At 33.5% G+C, this 12,659-nt stretch overlaps 1 protein-coding gene across 1 annotated transcript in view; it reads left to right on the top strand.

Moving 5' to 3' along the window:
• The window catches only part of CPNE8 (copine 8), a 209,089-nt gene that overhangs the window by 37,441 nt on the left and 158,989 nt on the right, over positions 1 to 12,659 (top strand). The window contains exon 4 of the mRNA XM_001503265.6: positions 10,825 to 10,928. Coding sequence (XP_001503315.3) covers positions 10,825 to 10,928 — 104 coding nt within the window. The remainder of the gene's footprint in view (positions 1 to 10,824; positions 10,929 to 12,659) is intronic.

Below are 12,659 nucleotides of genomic sequence, written 5' to 3'. Positions count from 1 at the left end.
GTGTTTGAAAGTATTTCCTCTTTTTCTGTTCTCTGAAAGAATAGGTGAAAAATTGATCTTCTGTCTTAGTTAAGTGTTTGGGAGATTTTGCTGCTAAAGCATTCTGAGCCTGGCCGTTTCTTTGTAGGATGTTTTAATTTCAGATTCAATTTCTTTCTTACATATATGTCTACTCTGGATTTCAATTTCCTCTTCTGCCAATTTTGTATCCTCTATTTTTCAAGGAATTTCACCCAAATTCTCAAATTTATTGGTGTAAAGTTGCTTATAATATACTCAAGTTATGTGAAATTTAATTAAAGTAGGATCTGTAACGATGCCCCGCTTTTTACTTTCTGATATTGATTACTTGTATTTTTTCTTTTTTTCCCCCCATGATCCATCTTGATAGAAATTTGTCAGGTTTACTAGTCTTTTCAAAGAATCAACTTTTGCCTCTTTTGGTTATCTCTATTTAGTTTTTAAAAATGTAATTGTTACTGCAATTATCTATATTTTTGCCTACTTTTTAAAAAATTTAATTTGCTGTTCTGTTTCTAAGTTCTTGAGATAGATAACATTTATTGTGTTATTTTTCTTTTCTAATTATGCATTTTAGCCTATAAATTTCCCTTTAAAGAAGCTTTGACTATACCCAGCAAGTTTTGATATGTTATACTTTCATTAGCTTTCAGATTAAAAGTGTTTTTTTTATAATTTTGAAAGTATCTCGCCCTTACAGAAAAGTTGCAAATATAGTATAATTTTTTTCTTTTGAACTATTTGAGAATAAGTTGCCAACATGATGCTTCATAGCACTTACATAAAGGACATTCTACATAACCATAATATAATAATCAGAATCAGGGAATTAACACTGACATATTCCTACCGTCTAATCCTAAGACCCCATTCAAGTTTCAGCAGTTGATCCAATAGTATCCTTTAGCAAATGGATCCCATTCAGTTACCTATTACATTTAGCCGTCTTTTTGTTCTTTTGGGTTTTTTTTGGTCTCTTTTTATCTTGAGTAGTTTCTCAGTCTTTTCTTAACTTGATGACCTTGACACTTTTGATGATGGAATGCCACCTTTGTTGTTGGTGCTGTCCAGTTGAGTCCAACTCCTACTGACCCTGTGTACAGCAGTGCGGAACCCTGCTTGGTGTTTTTGCGCCATCCTCTCATCTTCTGGTGCCATTGGTTAATGAGTATTTGGAGAGATACTTTGACAATATATAAATATCTCCTTCCTCATTAAACTTTTAATATATTCATTTATTTTATAAATGTAGACTCATGGTTTCCTCTTTTAATTCGATGGATTTTCATATGTTACTAGCGTTTATTTTGGAGCTCAAATTGCCCCATATTTGCCCAATGGGAACACCTTCAAACTGGTTTCTGTGTCCTTTGAAAGTTCCCTATCATTCTTTTAGCAGTTCCTCACTTTAGGGCTTTATTCTTTCTCTAGTAATGTTTTTTGCCCTAAATTCTGTTGCATGATATTTGAATAAACTAGCTTTCTTTTGTTTAATATTTGTATAGTTTATCTTTCTCATGAATTTACTTTCAACTTTTCTGTGTTTTTATATGTAAAGTGTGTCTCTTTAAGTAGTAGATAATTTGGCTTAAAAATAAATCTGCGTTTATAATCTCTGTCTTTCATTTGAAATATTTAGATCATTTACAATCAATGTCACTACCAATACGTTTAGGTTTAAATTTACTGTTTTACTGTTTGATTTTATTTTACTCACATATTTTAAATTCTTTGTGTCTCCTTTTTTTCCTTCTTTGGATTTGACTGAATATATTTATTTTCCCCAATATCAGCTTGTTAATTTTACTTTCTTTTATTATTCTTTTGTTAGTTACTGTAAAGATTTCAGCATATAGCCTTGATATTTTAGAATCTGATGTAAATTAGTTTTGTTACAACTTCACGGAAAATACTGATCCTTAAAACATTTTAACTCATTATCTCCACTCCCGTCTTTGGTGCCATTTTTATGAATGTTAATTTTGCATATAATGTAATCACACAAGACATTTTATTATTTTATATCATCAGTAGTCTTTTATATTTTTCATATATTTCCTATCAGGTGCTGTTTGTTTTTTCATGCATTTGTATGTTTCCTTCAAGGATCATTTTTATTCTTTATGAAGAAATCCCTTTAAAATTTCTGTTCACACAGTTTTGCACTTAGACTGTCAATGAATTGTCTCAGTTGTTTTTAGAGGGCAAAGTCTTTTATTTTGCATTTATATTTCTCTTTTGTTTATTGTAAAAAATAGAGAAAACAATATAAAAAATGAAAAACAAAGTGAATTATTATAAGGCAAACGTCCTTGTAACCATTAGCAAGGTCAAGAAATAGAACCTTGACAGCCACCCTAAGAATTCCTTCCATGTGCCCTCCGAATCAGAGCACTTCCTGTTTTCAAAGAGTAATGATGTGTGTGTGTGTGTATTTATGGTTTAATCATCCACGTGTGCATCTCTTGACATTATAGTTTAGTCTTGCACATTGAAAAAAAGACTTGCATGTATTTTGTGTCTGTTTTAATCTACAGCTTTCCCTTCATCCTTTTGTTTTTCTTACAACTTATCTCTTAGAGAGTCTGGACCATCTGACTTATAGTTTCACAGTTGGGGGCTTATTGACTATATGCTTATGATGCAGTTCACTGTTTTTTTTCTGTTGTTTGTATTTCTTCAATTTGACAGATTGAATCAGAAGGTTGATTAGACACAGGTTCAACTCCTTCAGTAAATCTATTGATCGTGGTGTGAACTTTCATTAGGAGGCAAATGATGTCCTGTTTTCACTCTTTTTTGGTGTTAGTAATCATTGATGCTTAGCGCCTAGATTATTGGGAATTTTCACTTATTAGTTGGAATAATATTATCCTATATCAACATTATGAGATCATATTGCCATTGCATGGTTTATTTTCTCTCTTTTAACCTTAATTTAGTCTTAGTTCTATAAGTAGTTCTCACCACTGTTCCATTGTTGATTGTTAACAATCTATGTGTTTTAAATATGAAGAATATAAAATCTTTTGATCACATTTTCTTTCTTTGAGTATATTAAATATGTTATTTCATTTTCTTCTGTCATAAAGCATTTCTATCAAAAAGTCTGATGAAAATCTAATTTTATTTTTCTTTAGGTCATTTGCTAAAGAGTTGTTATTTTTAATATTTGTTTATTCTTTGCTTTGATTTTCTTCATGGACTTCTGTTATCGTGTGTCATATCCTCTTTGCCTGTATTCAATATTTGCTACCTTCTCTTAGCTCTGTTCATCCTCTTTGATTCTTAAAAACAAAAATCTTTCTTTCCAATTACTGATAAGATGTTATTTATTGCGCTCATTTACTCTTATGTCTTTACTAGTTTCTTTCATTTCTAAAATGTTGTTTTATTTTACCTCTATTTCTTCCTTGATTTCTATCACCTCCTTTCTCAGTGTTTCTAATTCTGATTTATGCTGTTCTTTCATGTCTTCTACAATTTTATGTGTTTGGTTCTATATGAAATGCTGCATTACACTTCTGATCTGGTTTTTGAGTTTATCTTTTGGCATGCTTCCATTTCCTGTAGGAAATGTTCTTCTTTTTTCTTTTTCTTTTTTGGTGAGGAAGATTGGCCCTGAGCTAACATCTGTTGCCAATCTTCCTTTTTTAATTTTTTTCCTCCCCAGAGGCCCAGAACATAGTTGTAAACCCTAGTTGTAAGTCATCCTAGTTCCTACATGTGGGATGCTGCCACAGCATGGCCTGATGAGTAGCGTGCAGGTCTGCACCCAGGACCTGAACCTGCGAACCTCTGCTGCTGAAGCAGAGTGCGTGAACTCAACCACTCAGCCATGCGGCCAGCCCCAGAAATGTTCTTTGTTTTAATAGTAACTTTGTATGTAATTGTACCTTGATACCATTAGTTATCCTGAAATTTAAAAAGAATCTGGGTTCAGATAGCTTTTCCAGCTTCACGAAGCTCTTACTTCTGTTCAGTTACAGTCTTCAAAACTATGGCTAATTGTTGCCGAGACTTCCTAGCGTTGCCTCTCTCTCCATTTTTATCTAGACTTTCTCTTTTCTTTGTTAGTGTTTGTTCCAAGCAAAAACTATGCTCACATTAATTAACTTTCCTTCTCCCCAGCATTGGGCCCTTCACCTCTTGGCTGCCCTTGCATCTCTGCAGTACTATCGAACAATAAATTTTTGCATTTTATCTACTTGTTTGGTTCTCAGCAGGAGTGTTGGTTGTCACAAGTGACTCCATTCGAGCTGGAGACAGAAGTCTTCATGCCTGATAATAATTGCTAAATATTTTACAGGAAAAATTAGCAATAACTTGAGGTTTTAGATGACTTTATATTTCTCCAGAGTGGGTTCAGTTTTGCTTATAGGGAGACAGGAAGGCTAGGAAAAATTCACCTTAATTCAGTCAAAGATTTGACTGAATTTAAGCTGAGCTCCATTCCTCCTGAGGATTGATTTTCTGATTCATCTTTACTCCTTGGTGTAGCCCTCTGGGGTTCCAACTCCAAACTTTTGTACCCTTATTTTTTAATCCCTCTTTTTTAAAAAAGAAATTTAAACTTATCAACAAGTGGAAAGAAATATAGAATGAACATGCGTATAACCTTTTGTGGATTTTTAAAAACTTTATCGTCTGCCTCAGCTTGATGAGACTGTGGAAGTCTTTGCTCAGCTTGGTTTCCCTTTATCAAATACAGGACCCTATAGGGCTCCTCTTTTCTCTAGGTTTTTGGTTCCACAACTTATAACTTTTTGTTAGCGCTCTGGTGCCTCCAAAAAGATTATTTTAATATTTTGTTTGACTTTTCTAGTTATTCTCAGAGGAAGGGTTGGTCTGGAACAACCTAATTTGCCATTGGCAGAACTAAAAGTTTGTTCTGACCACTTTGAATTAAAATAATTCTCAGACGGCTTTGCAATGTTTCTATTTTTCTGCAAAATTCTCAATAAAAAATTAAAGTGAATAAAACTCACAAATTAAGCATTGGGAATTTAAGCCTAAAGGTCTATCTTATACAATAATTCCAGGAAGGAGAGAAAGAGTTGTAAAATCTTAAGAAAGACAGTAATAGAATTTAGTAATTCTAAAACAAAAATCTAGGAATTATTGATTTGGAACATTTTAAAGATAATTGATCAAAAGCTAGTTTTGAGTATATGAAATTCATTATTGCCTACTTTTTAATAAATGCAAGTCAATAAGATTTATTGTGCATTTGTGTGTAGAACTACTTTTAAATATTCAAAAACTAGAGTTGGTGTGAATATTTTTCAAGTTTATTTTCAATTCAATTTAGATAATCATCTAAATAAAATAATCTAATTTAAAATAATTGAGTTGATTAAAATAATAATGTGTCCAATTCATTTAAAAAATATTTTGTCTCGCATAAATGAAAATCGAGCTGATACGTGATAAAATTAACCAATATTCCCCAGTGAAGACCTCCTGGATAAATTGAGTCTAGTTTTTTTCTCTTCAACTGGTAAAACATGTCCCTAATCACAGAATTAATAGCAAGCAATGATATAGTAAAGGCAGTTCCTTAAAATATTGTTACTTTTTAAAGTATGATTTACTGTAAAATATTTTAACTAAGGTTTTAAAATACTATAATCTAATTTTAAAAATTGATGGAGTTTAGTCCTTTCTATATTTTATGTGTGACAATTATAGAGATGTGCTCAAGGTGTCCTCTTTTGGATGGCTAATGATTTAGGTTCATTCTTAAAAGTAGAAGATCCTAGAAAGCGAATGAAAGTCCCTTATGTGGAATATTCTGTCTTAACCAAGAATATTAGAAGGAAGTCATTTTACTTCTCTTTCTGTGTGTATATGAACATGTATATCTATATCTAAAGCTACATCTCATTAATCTATAATAATGTAAGACCTAGATAAAGCCTTCAGACTTTTTAATTTGTCTTCTTATAGGTAAGTGAATTTCAGATCATTGATCTGTAAAAAAAATGTCTTGGATATTAAGTTACATGCTGGCATTGTATCTCTTTTCCTCAAAGGAAAAGATCCAAGGATTCTCTGTTAATCCCAATGTTTAACTCCTAAAAGGGAGTGTATAAGAATGTAAATCTTCACTTTTGGTGTTGTGTGTGTGTGCATGTATGCGCCGTTATGCTTGGTATCCTTTAAGTAGGTTGGATATGTATAGTCCTAAACTGAGATTTTTTTAAATTGAATTTATCTTAATATTCTGTCTGTACTACTCAGTTCATATAGTCTTTGTGTCCAATCTCTGGAGACTGTCCTTTGTATATCACTGCTACTAAGATTTATTTCTAATACAATAACTGAAATAAAGATGTGCACTAGTCCAGATGACCTTTTCCCTCCATCACTTTCACTTCAGTTGACAAATGAATATGAGACTGAGTGGTTGTTCTGAGCCTTCACAATACATTAAACCTTTCTGAACATTTTTCTCAAAACAGAGTTCATCTGCTTGGTGCCATAAATAGATGAATGTTCTTTCCAGTACTACTCTTCTGAAGCAGTTTAACAATTAGTTGATTTAGAAATCAGGAGTATTTCAATTCTATCATTTTCTGCAAGATTTGTTCCTAAATTGGAAAAGTAGGTATGTATCCGATTAGCTCAAGCATAAGACAAAGGAAAACTTTCAAAGACTTGATTGTGAATTGTTTTTTATTTTTTGCTTAAAGTTTTACAAGAAACAATTTTTTTATGTTCTAACGAAATTAACAGTTTACATGCTTTTTTCAAATGACTGAGAACTTTCACATTTGGTGAATAAAATAACATTTTTCTATATTTTTCTAATTATGAGATGATGAAACTTAATACCATATAAATATGTGGCAGTGCTTGACTGTCCACATATTTGGATATGTTCATTGTGCCAGGGATTATTGTAATCAGGTTTATAGGTGCTCCTGACAATCCAGTATTGTTGATATTCAGAAAAAGAATTTTTAGGATACAAGTTACAATTTTTTCAAGTGTAACTGTTTTTGGGTGTATACCATCAAAAAATATTATTAATAATTTTTTTCCTCAAAATTTTAATCTTCTCTGATCTGCTAGAATTATGCAACTGTGCATTTTCCAAGGAATTAGAAATTTTTTATTTAGTACTATAAGGCATTAGCTAAGACTTAAATTTCGTTTCATGTCAAAAAGATTAATCACTTGGTTGATAGCTAATATATTCCAGCCTCTGGGAAAGAATGAACATATTTCCCATGAGATGAACTAGTTGTAATGTGTCTGTGGATTTCTTATAATTGCCAGTTTCACTTTTGATAATAGAATGAATTAAAAAACAGAAAAACTGCTGAAAAGTTTTGTTTCTGATTTTAAAAGTAAAACATACTTATTGCCGGAAATTAGGAAAACTTAGAAATACACAATGAAAAAAAACAGTTAGAAGATAATTGCTACGTTCTGGTATAATTTCTTCTATTTTTATCTGTATATCTATAAACTTATATTTTAATCAAAATTGTTATTATATTGTACGTTATCCTTGATTTTTTTTCTGAACAATATATTGCAGATCTCCTTTAGTTAACCATTTGTTCAATTTTGTACAGGTGTAAATCAAACAGATCTGTATGCCTGTACCTTCATGGAGCTTATTGTCTAGTGAGAAAAATATGAAACAAACAAATGAAGTATAATTCCAGAATATAAGTTTTATGAAAGAAGAAAACCAGTTGCTGTGAAGGAGAATAATTTTAGGGGTGGGGGACCAACTTTAGATTGGGTGTTTAGACCCAGAATGCTAACATGTAAGCAGAGGCTTCAGCATGCAAGAATGCGGTCAAGAGTATTCCAGGAAGAAGAAATAGCAGGTGCAAAAGTCATAAGATGGGAAGGGTTTGGTGTGTAAAGGGTTCTAAAAGAGGACCAGCTGCCTGGGGCAAAGAGAAAGAGGGGTTGCTGACCCATGATGAGATTCAGGAGGTAGACAGGGGCCAATTCCTGTAGACCAAAGAAAAGATCTTTTATTCAAAGTACTATGGGAAGCCATTAAAGACTTTCAGGTGGTGAAATTGCATGACCATGTTTACATTTTTCAAAAGATCACTCTGGATGTTATATGCAGGATGAATTTAGAGGGGGAACAAGAGTAGGTAGAGATGTGAGTTAGGAGGCTCTTGAGGTAGTCCATGAGAAATATGAAAACCTGGCATAAAGCTGATGACAGGAGATATGGAGAGAAGATGACAGCTGTGATGTGTGTTGGAGTTGGAATTGACAGTTTATGAGATAGCAAGGGATAGGGTTGGTGGGTTAAAAAGAAGGAGTTGAAAAGGATGACTCCCATTTTTGTCCTAAGGAATCAAGTGGATGGTGGTATCATTTATTGACAAGTGGAAGAGTTGGGGATTGGGGTGGTGGTTGTGGTGTAAAATAAATAGTTAAAGTTTAGACGATAATTCTGAGGGACCTGTAAGACAACCACATGTGTAAGTCAAGAAGACAGTTGTATGCATGAGTCTGTACTCGGGCAGATCTGGGCTGCTGACATACATTTGGAAGTTATCATCATGTAGGTGGGATTTAAAGCCAAAGGAACAGATAACCTAATAGAATAGTGAAGATAGACAGATGAAGACGGCCTCGAACTGTGCTCTGACGATGAGAGATTGCCTGTCTGAGAATCTCAGAAGAAGAGAAAAACAGGGGAGTGTGGCGTCAAAAAGCCAGAGGAGATTGGTTCAGAAGGAAGGAGTGGACAGCTGTGTCAAATGCTGCTGAGCAGTCTGATGTGATAAGGGCCAAAAAGTGACGATTGGATTTAGCAATATGAATCACTGGTGATATCGCCAAAAGCAATTTCAGGGCTACGTGTTGGAAGGCCTATTGTAATACATGGTCATGATTTATAAATGATTAGCTAAAATTTTAATAGCTACATATTAATCTTCACTTGAGATAGCGGAGTCTACTCAGCCACCCATAATGCCCATAATGCTGAAAAGCCAGTGTTCCCAAAGAAACAGGCTTGTAGATATTTTAATCATAGGCGCTGGTGAATTGCTGGCTTGCAGCTCAATGGACCTTTCCCTGGGGAATTTCATTCTGTCTTCTTCCCTCTTAGTGTGAGTTTGGGTAAAATCCGCAAGAGGGGTTTGGGTGCTGGGGAATATGGGAACTGGCTGAGTTTCTCTTTGAGAGTGTTGTGTCTTTGCTAGTTTGGTGCTCTTTGCTCTGGTCTGGAAACCATTTTGCCTCCAGGCAGTAGAAAGGCTGGGTGGGTCCAGGTTCTCTCTGGTTCAGACTTGTACTCTTGACCTCTGCACTACTCTTTTAGCATGTGCGGGCACTGCCAGCCTGTAGTTATTTGGTACGTACTCTTATTCTCATTCCCTTAAAATTAAAAACCATAAATAGGCTCACTCTTGAATCTTGCCAGGGTCTAACAGGTTCTATGCTGAAACAGAGGAGAGTCCTAGAAACAATGTAGATTTTATAGCCAAAAGGACCTAGGTTGGAACCCTCTGCCTCAATTTTCTCATCTATACAGTGGGACTAATAATACCCACTTTGTAGAGTCATGGTAAAGATTTAAAGTAATGTGTGGAAAGTGCTTGGAACAAAAGAAAGTACTCCATAAGTGGTGGCTGTAGTTATTATTATTGTTTGAAGTAAATACTCAATATTTTTGAAATGTTCACTTAGTTACCTGGGTTATGGTTTGTCTATATGATGGTGGTCCCTGATATAAGACAGTGTCCACTGCATAAACCTCTGCAAACTAGTTCTTTTTTGAATAATTAGTTGGCCGTAGCCTGAGTAGATCCTTTGTCTACAGTATTTTGTACCATAGTTTTGTTATCAGAATTTATGTAAACTCATGACCTTCACCTTTTAGTGGATTAGCACAGTTCTTTTATTCCTATTAAAAAGATAGTTTTTCCTTGAACTTTTAATAAAAAGTTGGTTCTCTGATAAGACAGCATGCATAATGCTGGTCAGAAGTAAAGGTTATAATCCCCTCATTAGAATTCCAGGACAGTGGAGGAGAAGAATGTAAGCCAAATACAAAAAAAGAGATGGAAAGTGTGTATTTCTGCTGTGTCTTTGGAAGCAGTACCTGATGGCCTTCCTTCTCATTGAAAGGAAGAAGGACTAGCTGTGGACTTTTGTTTCTTGGTTTTCACTTCCCCGAAGATGGAGAAACTTATTTTTTCTAAGCCAAAGTGCAATACACTAGCTTAAAAACGTGCAAAAATCGTAGGTCCCATTTTGGCTATCTAGATACTGTAAGAATTAAAACAAAACCAAATGATTGAAGTGTGTAATAGATTGTAAGAAAATCCTCCCCAGTGCATGGCTAATAAACTGTTTCACGTAGAGGACTGCTTGGTTGTGAATACCTTGACCCCTCCAATTGTAAGAATATGTGTTGATCTAGTTATACACTAGGTTAGGAAATATATTTGTGATAAATTTAAATTTAATGTAGAAATAGCTTCTTTTGATTAGAAAGAATTTTGGCTTTCAAGTAGGGAGAAGAGGGCCGGAAGTGTTATGGCTTGTTATATGAATTTCCAGATGCTACTTTTATAGTAAATTTGAATGAACTCAGCCCTCATTTTCTGAATTCCTGAGTGAATAAGAGGGATGATTTGATCTCTAAAAATTTTTCTGAAGATCTTTATTTTATCAGGTCATTTGGATATTTATTGCTTACGTTCTCCAGGAAGTGTGTTAAGGCTAAGTACCCTATTGTAATAAGTATGGTAATAAGTAACCAGTGCAAGGCCTGATTTTAACCTCTCTCTCTCTCTTTCTCAACAGTTTGGAAGGACTGAAGTAATTGATAATACTTTAAATCCTGACTTTGTAAGAAAATTTATTCTGGACTACTTTTTTGAAGAAAGAGAGAATCTTCGTTTTGACTTGTAAGTTCTGTTAAAAGTTGCATTTTTAAAAAACTGATTTTTAAAGGCAATTTTCATAACATAAGGCTGGGTCCTATGGTTGCACTGAATACTAGATTATATTGGCAGGAAACCAGATTAATTCTGTGTAGAGTGTGGCCTGAGCACTGTCCCTCACTGCTTTGCCTTTTAGGTTTTTGGCTATATGCTTACTGAAAAATAAGTGAATTATTTAACCAAGTAGAAATGCTGGGTGGTATATATGGACATTCTTTCAAACCATCTTATGCCTCAATGGGTTTCTTAGAAGTTCTGCATATACTCGAAGGTGATCTCATTTACTATCCTGGTTGATGTCTTTCAGATCTTTAAGTTTCTCTTCAGCTGTTTCTTTGTATAGTACGGGGGTCTCTGCCTAACTATGACTTCCTGATATCCCTTCACAGCCTCGTATTTCCAAGATCCAGGATGCTAGAACCAGAATTTTTAAATATTTTTAATATTCTTGTTATTTTGATGCTGAATCAGGCGTATTAAAATATTACTAAGTTCAATTCCCTGTCCACAGAGAATCCTGCTTATAAGATATTAACTATTGAGTTTCTGTTTCACAGAGGAAAACTGTGGTGATTGTTGAAGTATCTGGATATTGTTAAAAGGAAATCTATTGAGAGGGAAAGTATCACATATAGTATGTGCTTAATATATCAAAATAATTAAACAGAGTTTATGAACATCACAAATATTTAAAAAGATCAATGACTTATTATCAATAGCTGAAAACAATAAAGTGTACCATACTGTCACAACTTATAAATATTTTTTGATAACAAAAGCTATCAATATCATATTTGAAAAAAATCATAATTTGCCTCCTAATGTAAAAAGAAAATTCTCTACTGTTAAGAGTCTTTCTCATTTTCCTCTAAAATGTGTGCCGTAAAATAATCTGCAGTATTTCTGTTTTAAAAAGGAAAATCTTATACTAGGCCCTTTACTTCAAGAGTCGTAGGAGTCCTAAGTATTCATTATATTTATAAACAAAATTGATTATGCCCCATTTAGCTTTTATTTCCTTGAAAGCCTTTTCTAAATAATAAAAATGAGGTTCATGAGAAAAAAACTTAAAGTGCAGTGTAATGATTTCCTGAGCATGTTTGCCATGGAAATTGCACATAGTGGTGTTATTTAAAAACAGACTTATAAATCATGTAGAATGTGGTTTCATTCTCGAGACCATTGTTCAGGGCCTTCATAGCAACTGTTTTTAAGAATCTTCCTTCTCCCTCACCCCGGCATAGTACCCCCTTAATTTTTTCCCTCTAGTTTCAGATTTAATTTTATCCTAAAACCAGTCACCATTTCATGAGTCTTTGTTCTCTCTCTCTATTTCCCTTTCTCTCTCCCTTCCTTTCTCATTCATCTGTATTGTTTTCTCTCATTTAAAAGTAATAAATATTTAATTTAAACTTTAAATAATATAGGCACTTAAAATTGAAAGTTCCCTGTTATCCCAGTATGAAAAAAACCATAAAACCACAACCAAAACTGTAAATGACTCCGTGTACATACTGTCATATTTTTTTTTAAAGGTACTCATGTATACGGGAATCTCAACATTTTGAAAATCACAAATATTTTCCTGTTACTTGTATTTTTCAGATATCTTTCTATGCCACTGAATATATATATATAGAGAGAGATTATATGTATATACATATATATATCTCATTCATTTTAATGGTTGCATAG

Source organism: Equus caballus, chromosome 6, assembly GCF_041296265.1.
Source record: "Equus caballus isolate H_3958 breed thoroughbred chromosome 6, TB-T2T, whole genome shotgun sequence".
NCBI classification, from domain to species: Eukaryota; Metazoa; Chordata; class Mammalia; order Perissodactyla; family Equidae; genus Equus; species Equus caballus.
This window is presented reverse-complemented; position numbering and strand designations above follow the sequence as displayed.